The following is a 25,732-nucleotide window of genomic DNA, read 5'->3' as shown; positions in this document are numbered from 1 at the left end:
CAAGTCTTACTTTCAAGACAGCTGTGTATATGGACAAAATGACTTTTGTAATTGAATTTAAAAGAGCTGTCTTCACATAAGGAACTATGGTGCAGTGTAGATCAAAATAACGAAGTATTACTTGTTTACTTGAGAATAAGACCTGGGTGAGGAGGGATGAGGAGACAAAAGTAAGACTTTAAAAAAACAGCAGGAAAAGGCACATACTTTAAATTTTTAAATGAAAACAACTTTCATAGAACTCTCATGTTTAATTCTCCCAGGGGACTATAATTAGGTGACATTTTGATGAGATTTACAGTTAGAAGACATTCTCCTGCCCATGTGTTAATAGGGTAAATTCTATACAAAAGCATATTATGCAGACTGACAAGCAAGAAATTCATTTTAGCATTCTAGGACAAAATGCAACATATTGTGTGATGGTGGCTCTCGGTTCCTGATGGTGTGCAAATGTTTTGCCAACGTCTCACTATTGTGTTGTCACACAAAGTGTGACATCTGTTCCCTAGAGCTTCTCAGACACACACCCAATTTAGGAGGGCTTAGTGGCTCTCATCAACATGGAAGTACAGTATGGCTTTGACATGCTTGGGTCTTGCACATGTAATAAAAGAAGACGGTGTTACCCTTCCTCCTGATAGACTGTTGCCATTGTTTTAAAACAGGTTCTGTACTTGATCTCTCCAGGAACTGGCTGAGGCCCTTGAATCCTACTTTTGGCAACATCAAAAGGGATGTTAATGACTGAGGCTATTGTGCCGGAGAGAAGACCAATCCCAAATTTTCTCAAAAACTCCAAGGTTGGATCCTAAAAGAAAAGAAGAATAAAATAATAGAGAGGGAAGCGGAAACCCCTAAGTCGGCTAAACACTCCAAAGTACTATGTATTTAAGCAGAGCACTGCACCCCCGGCACCCTCCTGTTATTCCAGCGGAACACATTAGGATTTCCTAGGCTGGAACTTGTTTTCTTGACAATCCCATTGGCTATGTTTTTACACATGGTCTAAATTGCTGAAGTACACATTTCCTCACACAGGATTTATAAACACAGTTCATAAAGAAAGACTGGTATGGCATATGGGGATGATTTGTATAATTGGGCTTCACAATGTACTTAGTATTACTGTATCAAAACAGGAGAAATCCAAGCACACTATTAGCTAATTGGCCAGAATATTTTACAAATGACAGCAACTTCCACCATGAAACCTACTAAAATGCTCATTTGTGTGTGGACCCCCAAATGTTAAATTAAATCAAGGCTACTCTCGGTCTGCTGCTATTCCCCTCCAGGTTTTTTGCATTTATTTTCACGTGTAGCTGATCCACTGTACTGAGAAGTGCTAGCTTCCTGTTATTAACAAACCAACTTGGGGAGGCTGCAAAGCAGCCTGTGACATTCTGTGCATTATAAACAGTAGTAAGTCACTGGACTAATTGGCTGAAGAAATTACAGCCCATTGTTCCTACATCTTATTCTTCCTTCATGGCAAAAGAAGAAAAGAAGAGACAGAGACAGACAGACAGACACAGAGACAGAGAGAGAGTGAGACGGAAATATGTCTTCTTTCCATTTGAATTTAGGCCCTTCACTTTGGTCTGATTTGATTTTCCACCCCTCCTTATTCTGCTTTCTGACATCAAAGTATTTAATTGGGTCTTATGTGGGAGTCACTTTGCTTCAGCCTATTTTTGTGCCCAGTGAGCTCACATTAGGCCTTGTTATAATGAATTTGCTGGAAGTTCTCATTATGTTTCCAGCATCAGTTCTTTTCCTGAAGAGAGGTCATCTCACAAACCGTAAGCTGCTGATGGAGACCCCAACACCCGCCCCCATCTTCCCCTGCCCTCTCTCTGGTCAATATTTCAGAAGGATTCACAGAGGAACAATCCAGGGTAGTGCCATGATACTCTTTTATCCAGCAGGAGAACTAAAGGGAGGAACCATATCCTGCTTAATTAAACAAAAACAAAAAAATTAGTTCTGAGTATTGCATGTTTCTAGCTTCTACAAAAGAAGAAAACTTCTGGAAGCTCTGAGATTTTCAAATGAAGCAAGAGCCAGATACCATCACAGAAACTCCTATGTGGCTAAATACAAAAAGTGAGGGTTTGGTAATAATTCTTGGATCTGGGCCATCCAGGTGCCGGGTGGGTTTAAAGGGATTTAAAAACCAACAGGGTGTTTCAACAGGAAAAACAATGCAGTGATTGCAGCATGAGTGAGGTGTGTTTAAATAATTCCTCCTCCCCCCTTTTTTTCTCTTTTACAAGGAGAGAAAAATGCCTTTATGTTACCCTTCTCCCTCATGGCACAGAAGCAGAACTGGAGCTTGGGAGGACGGCAGATTGAGGACCAGCTCTGGTGTCTGACCTCTCACTACACTAGGGACTGCATCTCACAGAGCCCAGGGTGTGGAAGGAACTTTTTACCTGCCCCCGCTTTACCTTTGTGCTGTGTGATTTCTTCTGAGAAATAAAAACAATAGCAGTAAAAGTGCTATGAACATTGTACAAGCCTGACGGAAAATGGAGAGTATTATTATTGGAGCCTGCTTTCTAGGTCTCCAAACACCCTGTAATAAGACTCATGGTATTGCTGGCACACAGCCAAGCTCTCCTCTTTCAATCGAGGACAAGGGTGAATGTGATGACTTGTGGGCCCGTTGTCCTTTTGGGCAGTTCAGGGGACCTATGAGGAAGGCAGCCTAGCCTATCTCCTGATGTGTTTGCTGAGGGTTAGAGCTGGAGAGGGAGGGAAAGCTAAGACACTCAGGGAAGGTCACTGAGCTCAAGACACTGTTGGACGTCAGAACCTAAGGTCTTCAAGCCCTCATCATGTTCATGAACACAAGTATGTGCTAAACATGTGTACTTCATACATTTCCCAGCCCTGTTGGAAGGTCCCACAGTAGTTCCCAAACCCAGCTATGCATCAGAATCACCTAGAAGCTTTACAAAATAGGGATGTCTGGGCCCCAACTCAGACCTACTTCCAGTTCCCAGATCAGAATCATCTGGGAAAGTGCCTGGAAGTCATTTTAAAACATCTTCAGGACTTCTGAAGCAGCCAGGCTGAGGACCCATGTCTGGAAATCAGTGGTTTTGATATTCCATGCAGGTGAAGCCAGTGGCCAGAGCTACCCTTTTGGTCATTCTAGGGAGGTGAAAAGCCTTGAGATGGCCAAGAGGTATGCCTCCCCACCTGGCCTCTGGGCCCCTAGCCAGTCTTTTCCTCTTAGCTCTTGGTCTGCTTCCCGTAGCAGCCTGGCCTGGGTTTGGATGTGCCAAGGAGAGCCCTCTTGGCTCAGCTCTGCTTTCTTTGCTACGTCGTCCACCATCCACACATGAAAATCCAGCCTCTCAGTGTGCCACTCCCCTGCACCCCCTCTTGACCTCTCCCACTTCTTTGGATTTAGTTCAGGCTCCTATTACCTTTACCAGGTCTTGCTTTCTTTTCCTTCTGTCATCTATTCTTCACAGTAACACCAGCATCCTCTCTTTATAAAAACAGATCTGCGTCTGGCTTCTCCCTATTTAAGGACCTTTCATCCTTCCCCACTGCATGGAGAGCAAAGCCAAAGTTACTCTACTGGCCTTTGGTTTCCTTCCCACAAAATGTTTCAACTTATCTTTCTAGCTTCAAATTCTACACCTGTAACCCCAACTCATACTATAGTCACACTGGCTAGATCATAATTATACAAATTTATACCAAGCACTTTCCTGACTCCACACTTTCCTTTAGATTACTTCCACAGCCTAGAGTGCCTTTCTCCATCACATTCATCTAAAGCAGTCCACTTCTCTTTGAGGGTCAAGGTTAAATCCCACCTTGCCCAAGAAACTTACAGATCCCATCAAAACTGGTTTCTCCCTTGCCTGTACTCCTGCAACACTATCTGAACTACAATTATTGTCCTTGCTACAGCTCACTTTGTGCTTGTTTTATTATTGTGTTATATCTATCTTCCCTCCTGGACTGTGAGTTGGCACAGCATAGGAGCATGTGTTAGCTTCTTGTGCCACCCATTGCACAGCATACACAGTAGGTGCTAAATAAATGTCTGCTGATTGGCCCTTCAATGTATTTATTTATTTTTGTAAAATCAATGCAAATCGGGCTTAACCCTTAATCACTATTGCCTAAGACTCAGTGTCTTCTAGCCTGGAAATGAACCCCTATTAGAAATTTACATTTCCGTCTTTCTGCCAGGAGGCATAAACACAGGGACATGATGAGGCATTGGACATTTGGAAAGTAGAATATTTCAGGGAAAATGAATTGAGACTCTCTGGTCACAGAGCCAGGCCTAAGCTTTCTAGACCTCATTGCTCAGTGACTCACAGAAATAACCACAATATGGCTTGTGACCAGATTTTAGCAAAAAAAAAAAGGTCCTGAAATATTACTCTTCGGACCTTTCTTTCTACTAAGAGAGAGAAAAAAGTAATATTTAGTGTTTTTTGTTTCATTAGGCTTTCCCATGTATTACATTAGTTAATCTTCACAGACTTTGAGGTAAGAACTATTATTATCATCCTATTTTACAAATGTGTTAACTGAAGAGAATTTTTGTTACACCCAAGTGAACCCAAGACTTTGCCTTAGAGCATAATTTTCCTTCTGATACTCCTGAGGGTCAGTGGGTGGGCTGGTCAGGAGGTATCCAAGTCATGCTGAAATTATGAGCAATGCTTCTGTGTATTTGGGTGTGGGCTTTTCTGGAGAGAGTGCCTACAGATTTTTATCAGGCTCATGAAATCATTTCCCCTACCAACACATTTATAAAGTAAGAAAAGGGTAGTACGGGGTTGAAAATATAGGGGTTGAAAAATTTTGACAGGGCTTATCAGGCAATTCACTTTAGTGAAAAGATTTCTGCACATATTCCCACTTTGGAGTCAGGTTACTTATACCTCAATCATATCTGTGAACTCAGTGGTTCTCAAAGTGTAGTCCCTGAGCTACCATCATCAGTATCATGTGCAAATTTACTAGAAATGAAATTTGGGGTTCTATCCCAGGCCTACTGAATCCAAAACTCTGGGAATTGAGGCCAATAATTTGTTTAAACATGTCTTCTAAATTATTTGGGTGGATGCTAAAATCCGAGAACCACTGCTTAACTGAAGTTCATGGTTCATCTCTTTGGATCCATGGGCTGGGTAGGTGATGTCTAAAAGACTCTGGATGTGCTGGGAAGCATTTTAAAGCTTTCTCTGGTGGAAGCAGGGATTTGTTTCTTTAAGGTTGCAGAACTAAAAGCAATGCTGTTATATCTGTTCAAACTCTCCTACCCCCAGCTAGGTCCAAAGTAAGAACACACAATTCACTTTAGTGAAACCTCTGTGAGGTTTTCAGGTCAGAGTAATACCCATTCACATAGTCTGAATGAATCATTTGGCACTGGCCATCAGCGAATCATTCCAGCATTTCTGTCAATAACCACAACAAATAACAATAAAATTAATAGCAAAAATAAATAGAAGCAATAATATACATGTTATGTCATTTGTATTATTTTTCATAACTTTCACTATGATCAATAATGGCACTATAAGTAATAGTTACTTATTACTAGACACAGTGTTATATGCAAGAAATATAAAAAATACATTACATAAGAACTCTATGAATTAGGAACATAACACCATTTTACAGATAGGGACATGAGACTTAAAGAGTTAAGTCAATTGTCCAATATCACACAGCTTATAAGAGGTGGAGTCTGGATTTGAACTCAGGTTCTTCTGACTCCCAATGATATGCTGTTAACCATTACATTATATTGCTTCTTGTCTATCATTCATTGTGTATTCATCCAACATTTACTGGATGTCTATATGTGCTTGGTCCTACGCTGGGTGCTAGAATTGAATGTGAAGGAAAATGATCCAGAAAGGGGGCGGGGTGGGTGTATAATCAAGTACAGTACAGTGTGATGAGTACTGAAGTGGGGGTGTGAACACTGTGCGAGTACTGAAGTGCAGGGGGAAACATGCAGTAGGGGGAAGAAAATTATTCCTGGGCCTTCATTATCAAAGTCCTGTGGGATCTATCTTCTGCCTCTTAAAAATGTAGTCACACTGAGTGTTGGGTGTTTAGGAAGTCAACAGAAGACACCTCATTATTATGTCTCTATGCATTAGCTGAACAGCTAGCCCTCTGACTTGAGAATCATATTACCTAGAATGTTATTTTGCCTTTTCCATTCATTTATTGTAAAAGCTAGGAAAAGATGATGACAACAATAAGATACTTGTTATGTGTTAAGTATATTTAAGCATCACAACATCCCTGAGCAAATGAGGTAACTGAGGCTTACAGGAATTTCTTACCTTACAAGGTATATAATTTTGAATTAGTCAAAACATACCCAATATTCTATTATTTAGAAGTGAAGAAGGCAAAATATCAATGATCCCTGAGACTGTCAGGTATCAGCCAGTAGAATTAGAGACATACACTTGCCTCTCAGGACTGTACTGTAATTCAATATCCAAGATCACCTCTCAGTCCAAGGGAAGACCTAAGTGGTAGAAAATAAAATCCTAGGATCATTAGAAGTGAACTCAGAATGTCATCTAACCTAAGGAGTGACATCAGCAAGATGGCAAAGTAGGAAGCCTTAGACCTTCCTTCCTCCTAGAAACACACGGATTCACCCAATTCATGGACAAATTCTCTGTGTGAAAGATCTAGAAATTAATTAAAAGTCTCCTGTACCCTGGGTGAACAATAAACCAGACTCATGGAAGTCAGCAGGGAGATTCAGTATACCTTCCTGCCAGAGTCCTTGCTCCAGTGTAGAGCCATACAATCAGGAAGACTCCCTATCTCCTAGCGTCTACCAGGAAAGGGATGGAATTAGTTTGTATATAAAGCATTCCAACTTTTTTGAGGGTACTCCCCAGAGGACTGACTTCCACCATACCAGGATTGGAGCTCTGATGGGTCTGGCTCAGTCTAGACACCTGGGGAAGAAGAGAGACAGTGACATAGGCTGGTAGATGCCACAGATCCTCCCCTCTGGCTTAAGAATCATATTACTTAGAATGTCATTTTGTACAGAGTAAGCAAATGAAAAATTCTACTTTCAGCTTCTCCCTGGGGTGGCAGGGTTGATCTGTAAGTCCAATACTCCAGCTTCTCTGGGTGTTACCAAAGAACTGGCATCTTACTTTCCATTCTTAGTGTTCTAACAGATCCATTGCAGTCTAGCCACCTAGGGGAGAATTTAGGTCGATGTTCGGATGAATAGATGTCATAGCTCACCCCTTGCTCAGCACAGAGTGAGTAGACAAAATTGGCAGCTGCTTGCTCTTCCCTGGAGAAGGAAAGAATTGGTAGAGGCCCTCAAAATATCTAATCAGACTGAATCAAGGGTTTTCTCCTGTATGAGGCAGTCCATGAATATTGGGAAAGGTGCCTGCCTTATCTAATGTATAGACACAAACACAAAGAATCAAAGAGAATGAAGAATCAGGTAAAGATGTCCCAAATAAAGAAATAAGGTATATCTCCAGAAACTGATTATAATGAAACAGAGCTGTATGATTAAACTGATAAAGAATTCAAAATATCTATCCATAAAGATGCTCACTGAGATCAAGGGAAAAATGCATGAACAAAGTGAGATTTCAATGAAGGGACAGAAAATAAAAAAATTATGAAACAGAAACCACGTTGCTAAAGAACACAATAACTGAAGTGAAAATTTTATTATGGGGATTCAACAGCAGATTAGATCAAACATAAGAAAGGATCAGTGAACTCAAAGACAGATCTCTGGAAATAATTTAGTTAGAGGAGTAAAAAGACAAAAGAATGAGAAAGAGTGAAGATAGCTTGAGGGATATGAGACATACCAAGTAAACCAAAATAAGCACTATAGGGGTCTCACAAGAAGAGAGAGAAAGGACCAGAAAGTTTGTTCAAAGAAATACTGGATAAAAACTTCTCAGATCTGGGGAAGAAAATGGATGTTCAGATCCAAGAAACCCAAAGTATACCAAAAAAGATAGACCCAAAGAAATCCACACAGAGACATAGTATAATTAAATTGTCAAAAGCCAAAGGCAAAGAGAGAATCTTGAAAACATCATGAGAAAATTGACTTGTCACATAACAAAGGAAACCCCATAAGACTATCAGCAAAATTTTTAACAGAAATTTTGCAGGCTGGAAGGGTATGGGATGACATATTCCAAGTGTTAAAAAAATGCTAACAAATTATACTATATCCAGGAAAACTTTCCTTCAGAAATGACGGGGCAATAGAGATTTCCCTGACAAACAAAAGCTGAGGGAGTTCATCACTACTGGACCTGTATTACAAGAAATGCTACAGGGAGGTCTTCAAGTTGAAACAAAGGACACTAAACAGTAACATCATAGCTTAAAAGTGTACAAAATTCAGTGGTAAAGGTAACTATGTAGACAAATACAGAATACATATTACTGTAATGGTGGAGGTAAATCACTTTTAAGTCTAGGATAAAAGTTAAAAGACAAAAGTGTTACAACTATAAAAAATACACAATATGAATTAAAGCATACTGATGAAAAAAATAAACAAATACAAAGGAAAATGGCAAGAAAGGAAAGGAGAGACAGAAGAACTGCAAAACAGCAAAGAGTATTTAACAAAATGGCAAGAGTAAATTCTTCTCTATCAATAATTACTTGAATATGAGTGGGTTAAATTCACCAATCAAAAGCCACAGAGTGACTGAATGAATTAAAATAAAGAAAACAAGACTCCACTATATGCTGTCTATAGGAAACTCACTTTAGAGTTAAGGATACATATACACTGAAGTGAAAGGATGGATAAAGATATTCTGTGCAAATGGTAACCAAAAAAGAGCAGCAGTGGCTATACTTATTCCAGACAAAATAGACATTAAGTAAAAAACTGTCACAAGAGAAAAAGAAGGATATCATATAATGATAACAGGGTAAACCAAGGAAATATAACAATTATAAGTATATATGAACTCAACATCAGAGATCTAAATATATTATAAAGCAAAGATTGACAGAACTGAAGGGAGAAAGACAATAATAGTAGGAGACTTTAATACCAAACTTCCAATTATGGATAGAACATCCAGACAGAAGGTTAATAAAGAAACAGAGGAGTTGAACAACACTATAGACCAAATGAACCTTTTGGTATAGACCAAGAGATATATACAGAACATTCCACTCCAAACATTAGATTGCATATTCATCTCAAGCCTACATGGATCTTCCTCTAGGACAGATCACATGTTAGATCACAAAACAAGTCTTAACAAATTTAAGAAGACTGAAATCATACTATCTTTTCTAACCACAATGGAATTAAACTAGAAGCAGCAGAAGAAACTATTAAGCAGAAGGAAAATAGGAAAATTCACAAATATATAGAAATTAAACAACACACTCTTGAATAACTATTGGGTCAAAGAGATAAAGAAGGAAATTAGAAAACACCTGAGGCAAATATCTGTGAAAATACAACATGTCAAAACTTATGGTGTGCAGCAAAAGGAGTACTAAGAGGGAAGTTCACAGTGATAAATACCTGCATTAAGAAAGAAAGATTTCAAATGAACAACTAATTTTACAGCTCAAGGAGCTAGAGAAAGAAGAACAAACCAAGCCTAAAGTTAGCAGAAGGAAGGAAATAGCAAAGATTAGAGCAGAATTAAAAGAAAATAGAGACTAGGAAAACAATAGAAAAAAATCAGTGAGACAGAATTGGTTTTATGAAAAGAAAAAACTCACAACTCTTAGTGAGACTAAGTAAGAAAAAAAGAGAGAAGACTCAAATAAATAAATCAGGTATGAAAAAACAGACATTATAACTGATGCCACAGAACTAAGGACCAAAGAGACTACTATGCACAATTATATGCCAACAAAATGGATAACCAGGAAGAAATGGATAAATTCCTAGAAACGTACCAAGACTAAATCATGATGAAATAGAAATCTGAACATATTCATAGTATGGAGATTGAATTAGCAATCAAAACTTTCCTAACAAAGGGAAACCCAGGACCAGATGGCTTTACTGGTGAATTCTATCAAACATTTAAAGAATTAACACCAATGCTTCTAAAAATCTCTTAGATCATCAAAGAGGAGGGAAACCTTCCAATTCATTTTATTAGGCCAGCATTACCCAGATATCAAAGCCAGACAAAGATACCACAAGAAATGAAAACTCAAGGCCAGTATCTCTAATGAATATAGATGAAGAAATCCTGAATAAAATACTAACAAATTCAATCCAATGGCACATTAAAAAAATTATACACCATGATGATGTGGAATTTATCCCTGGGATGCAAGGATGGTTCAACATATGAAAATCAATGTGATATATATACCACATGAACAGAATGAAGAATAAAAGTCACATGATCTTCTCAATAGATGTAGAAAATGCATTTGAGAAAATTCAGCAAGCTTTCATGATAAGCATTTTAAAAATACTAGAAACAAAAGGAAAGCACCTCAGCATCATAAAGTCCATATATGAAAAGCCCACAGCTAACATTGTACTCAATGGTGAAAACCTGAAAGCTTTTCCTCTCAGATCAATAACAAGGCAAAGATGACCACTCTTACCACTTCTATTCAACATAGTGCTGGAAGTCCTAGTAAGAGTAATTAAGCAAGAAAAAGAAATAAAAGGCATCCAAATCAGAAGAAGTAAAATTTTCCCTGTTGTAGATAATATGGTCTTAAATATATATATAAACCTTATATATGTAAAAAAAAAGGCTGTTTTTAAAAATGTTTAGACCTGATAAACACATTCAGTAAAGTTGCAGGGTACATACAAAAATAATTTGTGCTTCTATATACTAACAATAAACAATCTGAAAAGGAAATTAGGAACATAATCTCGTTTACACTAGGATCAAAAATAATAAAATACTTAGAAATAAACTAGGGAGGTGAAAGACTTGTATACTGAAAACTAGACAGCATTGGTAAAATGAAGAAGACATAAATAAATGCAAAGACATCCATATTCATAGGTTGGAAGACTTAGTATTATTAAAATTTCCATACTACCCAAGGCAATCTACAGAGTCAATGCAATCCCTACAGATATTACAATGGAATTTTTCTTTTCTTTTTTATTTTTTTGTAGATAATTATTTTTTATTGAAGGATAGTTGACACACAGTATTACATTACATTAGTTTCAGGTGTACAACACAGTGATTCAACATTTATATACATGATAATTCTAGGTACCAGCTATCACCATACCAAGTTGTTACAATATTTTGACTATATTCCTTATGCTATACATTACATCACGGTTACTTATTTATTTTACAAATGGAAGTGTGTACTTTTTTTTTTTTTTTGTGAGGGTATCTCTCATATTTATTGATCAAATGGTTGTTAACAACAATAAAATTCTGTATAGGGGAGTCAATGCTCAATGCACAATCATTACTCCACCCCAAGCCTAATTTTTGCCAGTCTCCAATCTTCTGAAGCATAACAAACAAGCTCTTACATGGAGAACAAATTCTTACATAGTGAATAAGTTACATGGTGAACAGTACAAGGGCAGTCATCAAAGAAACTTTCGGTTTTGCTCATGCATTATGAACTATAAACAGTTCAAGTATGAATACTCATTTGATTTTTATACTTGATTTATATGTGGATACCACATTTCTCTCTTTATTATTATTATTTTTAATAAAATGCTGAAGTGGTAGATAGATACAAGATAAAGGTAGAAAACATAGTTTAGTGCTGTAAGAGAGCAAATGTAGATGATCAGGTGTGTGCCTGTAGACTATGTGTTAATCCAAGCTAGACAAGGGCAATAAAACATCCACGGATGCAGAAGATTTCTCTCAGAACAGGGGGGGTGAGGTTCTAAGCCTCACCTCTGTTGATCCCCAATTTCTCACCTGATGACCCCCCTGCGACTGTGCCTGTCTTAGGTTGTTCCACCCTTGGGGAATCTTACCCGTCTCTGGCTAACCAGTCATCTTCCGGGGCCATACAGGGAAATGTAAAGTTGGTAAGTGAGAGAGAAGCCTTATTGTTTCAAATGGTTAGCTTTTTACTTCTTTGCATGTTTATGCCCTGTAGCTTCTATGCCCAGCATTTGTCTTGAGGTATCTTTACCACTTGGAAGAATTATGATACTCAGTAAATTTGATATGAGGCACGAATTCTATTTAAGGGTTGTAATTAGAAAGGAAGAAGAAAAGCTATAGAAGTAGCAGGTGGAAGAAAACATGGGAAGATTGATTATTTCTTTGACATATCTTCTTGTAGAGTAACTTCAGCATATATAGGTTTTAAGCTACTACTTAAATTACGCACACACATTAACATAATAGGAGTATAGTTACATAACCAAAGCATATCTGTAATTACCAGCCATCTCCAGTGAAACCAAGAAAACCAGTTAGGCACCTTAGGCATTTGTGAAAACTTATCTATGATATGGTGGATATTGTCCAACTGAACTTGAACAGTCTGAGAGAAATCAGACAAATTAAAACAACCCATTCCTGGGGAATGGTCACATCCCATATGTTCTTTTAACAGTAAATAGTCTGCAGTTGTAAGATTTTGGAGTGCTACAATTTGCATTTCTCCTAATTCTTGGTTGAGTTCCAACAGTATAGATCCAGTCAAATTTGTTGTTTTACAGTATGCACAGGCCAGCTTAGATATCTCCTTCCTCATTCCCATGGCAAGTCCAGGAACTGGTGGGATGAGTGCACCTACAGCTGTAGCAGTGCGTGGATCTTTGTTGGGGTTTTTTGATGATCATCTTCTGGCATGAGTCTTCCAGAGAGTGCTGATGTTGGAAGTTCTTTTTCCTATCGTATCTTAGTTCATTTTTGGGGTAGCCCAATTAGGCTTTGATCCTCTGTATAAACACAAACAGACCCTTTGCCTACACTTTTATATGCCCTTTATACCCTTGTGTAGAACTCATTGGAGGTTACCACACAGGAACTGCCCTTTTTTTTTTTTTAGTATCACTAATCTACACTTACATGACGAATATTATGTTTACTAGGCTCTCCCCTATACAAGGTCCCCCCTATAAACCCCTTTACAGTCACTGTCCATCAGCATAGCAAAATGTTGTAGAATCACTACTTGCCTTCTCTGTGTTGTACAACCCTCCCTTTTCTCCTACCCCCCCCATGCATGCTAATCTTAATACCCCTTTACTTCTCCCCCCTCCTTATCCCTCCCTACCCACCCATCCTCCCCAGTCCCTTTCCCTTTGGTACCTGTTAGTCCATTCTTGAGTTATGTGATTCTGCTTCTGTTTTGTTTCTTCAGTTTTTCCTTTGTTCTTATATTCCACAGATAAGTGAAATCATTTGGTATTTCTCTTTCTCCGCTTGGCTTGTTTCACCTGGCATAATACCTTCCAGCTCCATCCATGTTGCTGCAAATGGTTGGATTTGCCCTTTTCTTATGGCTGAGTAGTATTCCATTGTGTATATGTACCACATCTTCTTTATCCATTCATCTATCGAAGGACATTTAGGTTGCTTCCAATTCTTGGCTATTGTAAATAGTGCTGCGATAAACATAGGGGTGCACTGATCTTTCTCATACTTGATTGCTGCATTCTTAGGGTAAATTCCTAGGAGTGCAATTCCTGGGTCAAATGGTAAGTCTGTTTTGAGCATTTTGATGTACCTCCATACTGCTTTCCACAATGGTTGAACTAACTTACATTCCCACCAGCAGTGTAGGAGGGTTCCCCTTTCTCCACAGCCTCGCCAACATTTGTTGTTGTTTGTCTTTTGGATGGCAGCCATCCTTACTGGTGTGAGGTGATACCTCATTGTAGTTTTAATTTGCATTTCTCTGATAATTAGCGATGTGGAGCATCTTTTCATGTGTCTGTTGGCCATCTGTATTTCTGTTTTGGAGAACTGTCTGTTCAGTTCCTCTGCCCATTTTTTAATTGGGTTATTTGTTTTTTGTTTGTTGAGGCATGTGAGCTCTTTATATATTCTGGACGTCAAGCCTTTATCGGATGTGTCATTTTCAAATATATTCTCCCATACTGTAGGGTTACTTTTTGTTCTATTGATGGTGTCTTCTGCTGTACAGAAGCTTTTCAGCTTAATATAGTCCCACTTACTCATTTTTGCTGTTGTTTTCCTTGCCCAGGGAGATATGTTCAAGAAGAGGTCACTCATGTTTATGTCTAAGAGGTTTTTGCCTATGTTTTCTTCCAAGAGTTTAATGGTTTCATGACTTACATTCAGGTCTTTGATCCATTTTGAGTTTACTTTTGTATATGGGGTTAGACAATGGTCCAGTTTCATTCTCCTACATGGAGCTGTCCAGTTTTGCCAGCACCATCTGTTGAAGAGACTGTCATTTCGCCAGTGTATGTCCATGGCTCCTTTATCAAATATTAATTGACCATATATGTCTGGGTTAATGTCTGGATTCTCTCTCTAGTCTGTTCCATTGGTCTGTGGCTCTGCTTTTGTGCCAGTACCAAATTGTCTTGATTACTATGGCTTTATAGTAGAGCTTGAAGTTGGGGAGTGAGATTCCCCCCTACTTTATTCTTCTTTCTCAGGATTGCTTTGGCTATTCGGGGTCTTTGGTGTTTCCATATGAATTTTTGAATTATTTGTTCCAGTTCATTGAAGAATGTTGCTGGTAGTTTCATAGGGATTGCATCAAATCTGTATATTGCTTTGGGCACGATGGCCATTTTGACGGTATTAATTCTTCCTAGCCACGAGCATGGGATGAGTTTCCATCTGTTAGTGTCCCCTTTAATTTCTCTTAAGAGTGACTTGTAGTTTTCAGAGTATAAGTCTTTCACTTCTTTGGTTAGGTTTCTTCCTAGGTATTTTATTTTTTTTGATGCAATTGTGAATGGAGTTGTTTTCCTGATTTCTCTTTCTGTTGGTTCATTGTTAGTGTATAGGAAAGCCACAGATTTCTGTGTGTTGATTTTGTATCCTGCAACTTTGCTCTATTCAGATATCAGTTCTAGTAGTTTTGGGGTGGAGTCTTTAGGGTTTTTTATGTACAGTATCATGTCATCTGCAAATAGTGACAGTTTAACTTCTTCTTTACCAATCTGGATTCCTTGTATTTCTTTGTTTTGTCTGATTGCCGTGGCTAGGACCTCCAGTACTATGTTAAATAACAGTGGAGAGAGTGGGCATCCCTGTCTAGTTCCCGATCTCAGAGGAAATGCTTTCAGCTTCTCGCTGTTCAATATAATGTTGGCTGTGGGTTTATCATAGATAGCCTTTGTTATGTTGAGGTACTCGCCCTCTATTCCCATTTTGCTGAGAGATTTTATCATGAATGGATGTTGAACTTTGTCAAATGCTTTTTCAGCATCTATGGAGATGATCATGTGGTTTTTGTCTTTCTTTTCGTTGATGTGGTGGATGATGTTGATGGACTTTTGAATGTTGTACCATCCTTGCATCCCTGGGGAATCCCACTTGGTCATGGTGTATGATCCTTTTGATATATTTTTGAATCCGGTTTGCTAATATTTTGTTGTGTATTTTTGCATCTACGTTCATCAGGGATATTGGTCTGTAGTTTTCTTTTTTGGTGGGGTCTTTGCCTGGTTTTGGTATTAGGGTCATGTTAGCTTCATAGAATGAGTTTGGGAGTATCCCCTCCTCCTCTGTTTTTTGGAAGACTTTAAGGAGAATGGGTATTATGTCTTCCCTGTATGTCTGATAAAATTCTGAGGTAAATCCATCTGGCCCGGGGGTTTTTTTCTTTGGTAGTTTTTTGATTACCGCTTCAATTTCGTTGCTGGTAATTGGTCTGTTTAGATTTTCTGTTTCTTTCTGGGTCAATCTTGGAAGGTTGTATTTTTCTAGGAAGTTGTCCATTTCTCCCAGGTTTCCCAGCTTGTTAGCATATAGGTTTTCATAGTATTCTCTAATAATTCTTTGTATTTCTGTGGGGTCCGTCGTGATTTTTCCTTTCTCTTTTATGATACTGTTGATTTTTGTTGACTCTCTTTTCTTCTTAATAAATCTGGCTAGAGGCTTATCTATTTTGTTTATTTTCTCGAAGAACCAGCTCTTGGTTTCATTGATTTTCGCTATTGTTTTATTCTTCTCAATTTTATTTATTTCTTCTCTGATCTTTATTATGTCCCTCCTTCTGCTGACCTTAGGCCTCATCTGTTCTTCTTTTTCCAGTTTCAATAATTGTGACATTAGACCATTCATTTGGGATTGCTCTTCCTTTTTTAAATATGCTTGGATTGCTATATACTTTTCTCTTAAGACTGCTTTTGCTGTGTCCCACAGAAGCTGGGGCTTACTGTTGTTGTTGTCATTTGTTTCCATATATTGCTGGATCTCCATTTTGATTTGGTCATTGATCCATTGATTATTTAGGAGCGTGTTGTTAAGCCTCCATGTGTTTGTGAGCCTCTTTGCTTTCTTTGTACAGTTTATTTCTAGTTTTATGCCTTTGTGGTCTGAAAAGTTGGTTGGTAGGATTTCAGTCTTTTGGAATTTTCTGAGGCTCTTTTTGTGGCCTAGTATGTGGTCTATTCTGGAGAATGTTCCATGTGCACTTGAGAAGAATGTATATCCTGTTGCTTTTGGATGTAGAGTTCTATAGATATCTATTAGGTCCATCTGCTCTACTGTGTTGTTCCGTGCTTCCGTGTCCTTACTTATTTTCTGCCCAGTGGATCTATCCTTTGGGGTGAGTGGTGTGTTGAAGTCTCCTAGAATGAATGCACTGCAGTCTATTTCCCCCTTCAGTTCTGTTAGTATTTGTTTCACATATGCTGGTGCTCCTGTGTTGGGTGCATATATATTTAGAATGGTTATATCCTCTTGTTGGACTGAGCCCTTTATCATTATGTAGTGTCCTTCTTTATCTCTTGTTACTTTCTTTGTTTTGAAGTCTATTTTGTCTGATATTAGTACTGCAACTCCTGCTTTCTTCTCGCTGTTGTTTGCTTGAAATATGTTTTTCCATCCCTTGACTTTTAGTCTGTACATGTCTTTGGGTTTGAGGTGAGTTTCTTGTAAGCAGCATATAGATGGGTCTTGCTTTTTTATCCATTCTATTACTCTATGTCTTTTTATTGGTGCATTCAGCCCATTAACATTTAGGGTGACTATTGAAAGATATGTACTTATTGCCATTGCAGGCTTTAAATTCGTGGTTACCAAAGGTTCAAGGTTAGCCTCTTTAGTATCTTACTGCCTAACTTAGCTCGCTTATTGAGCTGTTATATACACTGTCTGGAGATTCTTTTCTTCTCTCCCTTCTTATTCCTCCTCCTCGATTCTTCATATGTTGGGTGTTTTGTGCTGTGCTCTTTCTAGGAGTGCTCCCATCTAGAGCAGTCCCTGTAAGATGTTCTGTAGAGGTGGTTTGTGGAAAGCAAATTCCCTCAGCTTTTGTTTGTCTGGGAATTGTTTAATCCCACCGTCATATTTGAATGATAGTCGTGCTGGATACAGTATCCTTGGTTCAAGGCCCTTCTGTTTCATTGTATTAAATATATCATGCCATTCTCTTCTGGCCTGTAGGGTTTCTGTCGAGAAGTCTGATGTTAGCCTAATGGGTTTTCCTTTATAGGTGACCTTTTCTCTCTAGCTGCCTTTAATACTCTTTCCTTGTCCTTGATGTTTGCCATTTTAGTTATTATGTGTCTTGGTGTTGTCCTCCTTGGATCCTTTCTGTTGGGGGTTCTGTGTATTTCCATGGTCTTTTCGATTATTTCCTCCCCCAGTTTCGGGAAGTTTTCAGCAATTATTTCTTCTAAGATACTTTCCATCTGTTTTCCTCTCTCTTCTTCTTCTGGAACCCCTATTATACGGATATTGTTCCTTTTGGATTGGTCACACAGTTCTCTTAATATTGTTTCATTCCTGGAGATCCTTTTGTCTCTCTCTATATCAGCTTCTATGCGTTCCTGTTCTCTGGTTTCAATTCCATCAATGGCCTCTTGCATCCTACCCATTCTGTTTATAAACCCTTCCAGAGTTTGTTTCATTTCTGTGATCTCCTTTCTGGCATCTGTGATCTCCCTCCGGACTTCATCCCATTTCTCTTGCATATTTCTCTGCATCTCTGTCATCAAGTTTATGATTCTTATTTTGAATTCTTTTTCAGGAAGACTGGTTTGGTATGTCTCCTGATCTGGTGTTGTCTCTGTGATCTTTGTTTGCCTGTAGCTTTGCCTTTTCATGGTGATAGGAATAGTTTGCAGAGCTGGGACAAGTGACGGCTGGAAGAACTTCCCTTCTTGTTTGTTTGTGGCCCTCCTCTCCTGGGAGAACAGCAACCTCCAGTGGCTTGTGCTGGGCAGCTTCCTGCAGACAGGGTTTCTGCTTCCTGCCCGGCTGCTATGGAGTTTATCTCCGCTGTTGTTGTGGGCGTGGCCTGGCTCCGGCCTCTGCTCCAAAGTGGTGGAGTCACATTGGAGGGGAATGGCTGGGAGGCTATTTATCTCCGTAAGGGGCCTCCCTTCTCCCTGCAGCCCAGGGGTTAGGGTGCCCAGAGATCCCCGGATTCCCTATCTCTGGATTAAGTGTCCCGCCCTGCCCCTTTAAGACTTCCAAAAAGCACCCGCCAAAACAAAACAACGACCACCAAAAAAAAAAAGTTTTTTAATTAAAAAAAAAAAATTTTTTTTAATTAAAAAAAAAAAGGGTGGCTGCTCGTTTTTCTTTATTCTCAGGCGCCAGCCTCAGGCATCTGCTCACCGGTCTTGCTGGCCTGTTTCCCTAGTATTGGGGTCCTATCCCTTTAAGACTTCCAAAAAATGCTGGCCAAAACAAAACAGCAAAAAAAAAAAAAAATTGGTCACTCGCTTTTCTTATGTCCTCCGGCGCCAGTCCTCCGGTGCCCGCTCACCGTTCTTGCTGCCCTGTTTTCCCAGTATCCAGGGCCCCCTGCACACGTACTGTGTCTGCGCTCTGGCCTGGATATCTATGGCTGGGTGTTCGGCAGTCCTGGGCTCCGTCTCCCTCCCGCTCTGCCTATTCTTCTCCCGCCAGGAGCTGGGGGGATGGGCGCTTGGCTCCCGCCGGGCTGGGGCTTGTATCTTACCCCCTTCGCGAGGTGCTGGGTTTTCTCTGGTGCAGATGTGGTCTGGATATTGTCCTGTGTCCTCTGGTCTTTATTCTAGGAAGGGTTGTCTTTGTTATATTTTCATAGATATATGTGGTTTTGGGAGGAGATTTCCGCTGCTCTACTCACGCCGCCATCTTCTGCCCCCCCCGTACAATGGAATTTTTCATAGAAAAAATAATTCTACAATTTGTATGAAATCACAAAATACTATGAATAGTCAAATCAATCTTGAGAAAGAGGAATAAAGCTGGAGGCATCACACTTTCTGATTTCAAAGTATATTACAAAGCTATAGTAATCAAAACAGTATGAATGGAACAGAACAGCGAGCCCAGAAATAGATGTAAGCATATATAGTCAACTAATTTTCAAGAAGGCCCAGGAATACACAATAGGCAAAGGATAGTCTTCAACAAATGGTGCTGGAAAAAATGAATATCCACAAGCCAAGGAATGAAATTGAACCCTTATATCATACCATACACAAAAATCAACTCAAAATGAATTATAGACTTGAACATAAGACCTGAAGCTATAAAACTTATAGAAGAAAACATGTGGTAAAAACTTTATGACCTTGGTATTGGCAATAATTTCATGGCTATAACACCAAAATGCAGGCAACAAAAACCAAAATAGATGAGTGGATCCACATCAAACTAAAAAGCTTATGAACAGCAAAGAAAATAAAAGAGTAAAAAGGCAACCTATGGAATGGGAGAAAATATTTACACACCATATATCTGATAGTGGGTTAATATGTAAAATATATAAGGAACTCCTATAACTCAAAACCAAGAAAAGTAATAACCTCATTAAAAAATGGGCAAAGGATTTGAATAGACATTTCTCCAAAGAAGATATACTAATGGTCAAGAGTATATGTAAAAAATTCTCAGCATCATAAATCATCTGGGAAATGAATATCAAAACCATCATGAGCTATTACCTCATATCTGCCAGGAGGGCCATTATCAAAAACAAAAGCCAACAGTGTTGGCAAGGATGTGAATAAATTGCAGCCCTTGTACACTGCTGGTGGGAATGCAACATGGTATAGCCTCTATGGAAAAACAGTATGAAGTTTCCTTAAAAATTAAAAATAGAACTACTATATGATTTAGCAATCTAACTTTTGGATATTTATCTAAAAGAACTGAAATCAGGAAATCAAAGAGATTTTATCACTCCTATGCTTTTTGCAGCACTATTCACAATAGCCAAAATGCAGAAGCCCAAGTGTCCATTGACAGATGAACGGTTAAAGAAAATGTGGTATACACATACAACAGAAAAAGAGAATCTTCCCATCTCATGTCAGCCCAAATTACATTTCCTATGCTCTCTGCAATTCACTCACCTGATACAACATCAAATCTGAGATCGTTTTAACAGAGTTCGTAATGACCTAACTTGAAGTCAGTATACCCTCGTTCCTCAGGTAACCTTAAAATGAGCACACAGAGAGGCATATTTTCTATTCAGGACTGGCCTTGGATGATCCTAGAGTGGATTTAATGTTGCTTATCAAATATTACTAAAATAGGTTTGCACCTTTAAAATTATGAAGATTCCACAATGTGTGGTAACATGGATGAACCTTGAGGATACTATGTGAAGTGAAATAAGTCAGTTACAGAAAGAAACATAACACATGATTCCACTTATATGACATAAGTAAAATAGTCAAATTCATATAATCAAAGAGTGGAATGGTGGCTGCCAGGAGGAGTTCATAGGACGGGGAAATGGCGAGTCACTCATCAACAGGCATAAAGTTTTAGCTACCAAGATGAATATGCTCGAGAGATCTGCTTTACAACATGGTACCTATACTCAATAATAATGCATAGTACACTTAAACATTTGTTGAGGGTAGATTTCATGTTAACTGTTTTTACCATAATAAAATAAAATTTTTTTTTAAATTGATGAAAAAAAGGAGTGCCACCTAGCCTAACTAAAATATCGAGGATAGATCACACCTTAATTATGTAAATGGGTATTAATGTGATGAAAAATCTGTTCTGTTATTAAAACATCCATAGTTTGTTTCAACTGTCATCAATAAGGAAACTTCCTTTGTTCCTAACCCACATTCCTCTCACATAAGCCGATTTTTCACTCAACTGCAAGAGCAGTAAACTGTCACCTTTCTTGATGTCATTCATGATGATTTAAAAACCGTTATTGAAATAACTCCTTTTTTCTCATGCACACAGTTCCTTCTAAATATTTATTTATAAGTAGTATGTATTATTTCTCTGCTACAGACTTAATTTGATTCTTTTCCTCTAGATATTTTCAAATTTTTCTCACAAAATGTGAGACTTATACTAAACTGGAACTGAGTTGCCTTAAATGTTAATGAATATGACATGTGTTGACTTTATTGTGTGACAGCAATACAAAATCCAATATTCATAGTTTAAACAATTATTTAATTCCCCTACAAACATCTGAAGGCTGATGTTAACATTCATCCCACAAATGAGAAAGCTGAGACAGACAGAAAACTATAACTTGCCAAAGAGACATGGCTAACTAGTTAAGTACCAGAATTAGGAATTAACACCAAGTCTCTTACTAGAGCTCTCTGGCTGTTTCCATCACATTGCTATCTTTGCCTGAGTGCAGAGCTGCAGAGAAGTGTTTACCAGCCCCTCTTCAGGAAGATCAATGAGTTTCTACAACAGGACATATTAAGTATAGACTCTCCACCACGTGACAAGAGACAGTGATGAGTGATCCCCAAACACTGGCAGCCATGATGTTCCACAACCTCTAAAAAGTTCAACAAAAGGCACCAAGTCATCAGAAATAGGATCATATGACTCAAACAGTTAACAACACCACATATTTGTAACTAAGCTAGCCATCTAATGCAAACATTATATCCAACAGCTAAAGACAGCACGAGCAATGTCAGGCAGTGGCATTTAAGGAGTTAACATGCAGAGAGGCACAATATCTTGATCAAGAGAAGCATATGCCTCCCCTTTTACCTTTCCTGGCATGGGCTTTGACACCTTGCTTAGTGACTGGCCAGCTGGCTGCTAGCTTGATAAACAGAGAACCTTCGCCCATTTCACAGGCCTTTGTGATTAGGGTCTGGCATCTTTAGGAAGACATTCCACACAGAGACATGCCAGGAGGAGGGGCAAAGGAAGATGGGGGAAGCAGGATTTGTTAGCAGGGGAGGATGAGGGGTGGTGGGGGAGGATGGCCAGGAAGCCTGCTGCTCCCCACAAGGCATTGTTGAGCTCAGTGCAGTGATAGGTTTTTCATTTAAGGGACCACAGCAGCAGTATACACATTAAAGCCTGGTCTTAGAATCTTCCTATCTCATGTTCAGCCCAAATCACATTTCCTTTGCTCCCTGCAATTCACTCACCTCCTGACTCCTCCTGATACCACATCAAATCTGAGATCCTCTCTGATTTAGCTTCGAGTCATTTTACCAGAGTTCCTAATGACCTAACTTGAAGTCAGTATACCCTGGTTCCTCAGGGAACCTTAAAATGAGCGCACGGAGAGGCATATTTTCTATTCAGGATTGGCCTTGGGTGTTCCTAGAGTGGATTTAATGTTGCTTATCAAATATTGCTAAAATAGGTTTTCCATTTAAAGAACTAAAATTATTGTTTAGAAGTGACTGAAAGCACCATAAAATGTGTTGGATAAGAAAATGAAAGACAATATAGTGGTCCTACAGGGGGTCACATGATATCTAGGGTATCACTCAGTATTTCTTTGTAGAACTCTTTCATTCTGCTCCCTCCTTCCTCAGTGAGTAAATTGCTTGATGACAAGAATGCCATGACCATAACAGGTGATTCAAAGGAAGTGAACCTTTTGATAAATCTATTAGTAATTAGATTATATATGAGCATGTGGTCAAAACCAGTTTTCATAGGATCTATCAGTTATTTCCATAATCTTACAAACAGTTTGTATTAACAGTGCACATTACTTCTGTATGTTAATTCATTCCATCCCCTTTGTAGTACATCATGGTTAAAAGCAGAAGGGGTCATCCTGATGTGGGCTTTCATTTTCTCAAGGCTGCCAGCAAGAGGTGATATAAATGTAAAGTTTGTGCTGTACTCCTACACGATGAACCTGCAGAAAACTCAGTCTAGTAATACATTTTTGAAAGTTTCATTTCCTTTTGAATCACTCAGCACACCTTGATTTCAGAAAACCATTTAAAAAGTCTCCCATGTTATCCTGATTAATCGTAAGGCATTGAATTAATAAGATACTTAATGGAAGACAGATGAGAGTATAGCTGGAGATCTGTCATCTGGCTAAACAAAATGATTCTTCTGTGGAAGACATGCCCAGAGGGCAGCCTGAAGAGGGACTGGATGAACCTGGGTGAAGATGTGGAAGGCCTACTAAGGACCCAGGCTGGGAGGGGAAGCTGGAATGACAGATGAGGCACTCCGCAGTAACAGGGATCACTGAGGCTCTAGCACAGCCCTCAAACCACAGGACTGAATTCAAGCATGATGAACACAAGCTGCACAAGTTCAAGATGAGGGAGACTTGACTTTACTACAGTTCATGTGATCTGGGGATTTTAATTGACCATAAAGATTTATACAGACCAATATCTTGGTGAAAAAGGAACACTCATTCTCCCTCCCTCCTGTCCCTGCCAAATCCCCCAAGAATTCATCTTTGTACAATCTTTGGCTGCATTAAAAAGAGGTGTGCGTGCAGATCACAGCAAGGGTTGATTCTAGTGTACTCTGAATGGACCACCTAAAAACTTCCTCTACTTCTGACACTGACATAGACAAGTCAGATGCATCTCTAGTGGGAGAGAGACTGCCCAGAGGACCAGAAGCCATGTCTGTTGATAAGGGATTGAGGAACTGTGGATACATTCTGGAGAAAGACTCCAAGTCTCACGTATTCATACATTTGAAGAAGTACATTACAATGATTAAGAGCATGGGCTCTGGCCTCAGATTGCCTGGCTTCAATCTTTGACAGGATCTAGTGGAGAAGGACACCAAACTGATGCTCTTTGTGAAGATTCTTTCAGAGCCTCTCAAAGGAAAGGCCATGCCATGTTCCTCTCTGTATGTATACTGGGCCTGACACATCATTGATATTTAATAAATGCATTAACTATGCATTATAAAGACAAAATACACAAAGAACCCAGGTCTCAGAAGCAAATTACAAAGGAAGTACATACACACCCCAGTTAAGTACCTGGTAGCAACTGCAAGGCGAATAATAGCCACTCATCATTGCCATCCCCGCAGCGGGCCACAGTGCTCATGAAAATGATGTGGTGTGTTGGAATCAGTTGCTTCCTGGTAACTGAACAAGGAGGTGGCCTGAGTGAAGGTGAACTGTCTTCTTCTTTTTTAAGGAAGAAATTTGCCTTTTAGATATTGTTAATTTTAGTGGGTCCCAGTCAACTAGGAGTAGAGTCAGCTCTCAGTATAGACATTTCATTTTAATCTTAGCTCTCTTCTGTTATGTTTATAAACTTTGACAAAAGCATTCCCCCCTCCCCTGCACCCCCTGCCCAATGTCATGGCATCTTGTTGTTTTGTCCCCCAATGAAAATACCTGCAACTGAAGCTTAATTAAAAAATAGTTGTTTCCACTGCACAGCTATCAGAAGAATCTTTTACAGTGTTTGTTTTCCCTTCATGTGAGATAATTTGGGGAAATGCTAGCTCCTCACTCCACAGAAGGTCACTAACTAAAATGAGATGGTTTAATTGATAAGCATTCTTTAAGGAATGTGGAGTATTCCCAAGATCCTATCCTTGCAGGGCTCTGGGCTTTGGCATGAAATCAAAGTCTTGTAAAAGCTCAGCATCTAAATGTAGCCATTCAGAAAATAGCCATGAAAATTCCCTTTTCCCCCTAAGCTATCTGTTCTTTAAAGTGTTGTGAAATGTAAAATAATTTTAAAGGTCTTACTCACTTAGCTCAAATTATAAAATACATATGATGTCAAAATGGGTTAAGATTTAAGCATAACAGTTATCACTTAATTCCATATATCTTTGTGTATATATATACACACACACACATCTCTCTCCCTCTCCTCTTCTCTCTTGCTCTATATATTTACATAGGTAGATAGTACCTTCTGAGAGTCACTTATATCACAGTACGTTCTCATACAAAATGTAGGGAAATATTAATATATTTCCTTGGGAACCCAGTAGGATTTTTCTGTTTTGATGTGTTCTATTCATTGCCTCAATAAAAGCATTGACCCCAAGGAAAACTAACAAACCAGGTTCCCAAAACAAAATTCTAAAGGTTGAGAAGTCAGGGCAAAGACACACTGAGATGCTTTGATATGGAGGTAGACAGATGATTAAGGAAAAGTCTTTGAACCAAGTTTGTTTCATGTGATTCTACTTCTGGACTTCTATAAATGAAACTTTCCCATGCCCATTTAGGTCCACTTCTGTAATATGTTTAACATGTCCCCTCAGTTAAGTCATTTAAGGGGAATCAACTACCTTACTCTTACATGTGTAAAACATTCCGGCCCAGTTACCCCCTGCAGCCTCCATGCTGCCTTTCCCCTGGTTAACCGCACACCAGCTGCTGT

At 39.0% G+C, this 25,732-nt stretch overlaps 1 protein-coding gene across 2 annotated transcripts in view; it reads right to left on the bottom strand.

The window, feature by feature from the left end:
• The window catches only part of SLC25A21 (solute carrier family 25 member 21), a 474,204-nt gene that overhangs the window by 6,211 nt on the left and 442,261 nt on the right, over window positions 1-25,732 (bottom strand). For both annotated transcript variants that reach the window (XM_057488493.1, XM_036881288.2), the window contains one exon: window positions 630-811. In XM_057488493.1, the coding sequence (XP_057344476.1) occupies window positions 630-811 (182 nt within the window). The remainder of the gene's footprint in view (window positions 1-629; window positions 812-25,732) is intronic.

The sequence above is a fragment of the Manis pentadactyla genome, chromosome 11, assembly GCF_030020395.1.
Source record: "Manis pentadactyla isolate mManPen7 chromosome 11, mManPen7.hap1, whole genome shotgun sequence".
Classification (NCBI taxonomy): domain Eukaryota; kingdom Metazoa; phylum Chordata; class Mammalia; order Pholidota; family Manidae; genus Manis; species Manis pentadactyla.
The sequence above is the reverse complement of the archived record's forward strand: the minus strand, read 5'-3'. Positions and strand labels throughout refer to the sequence as shown.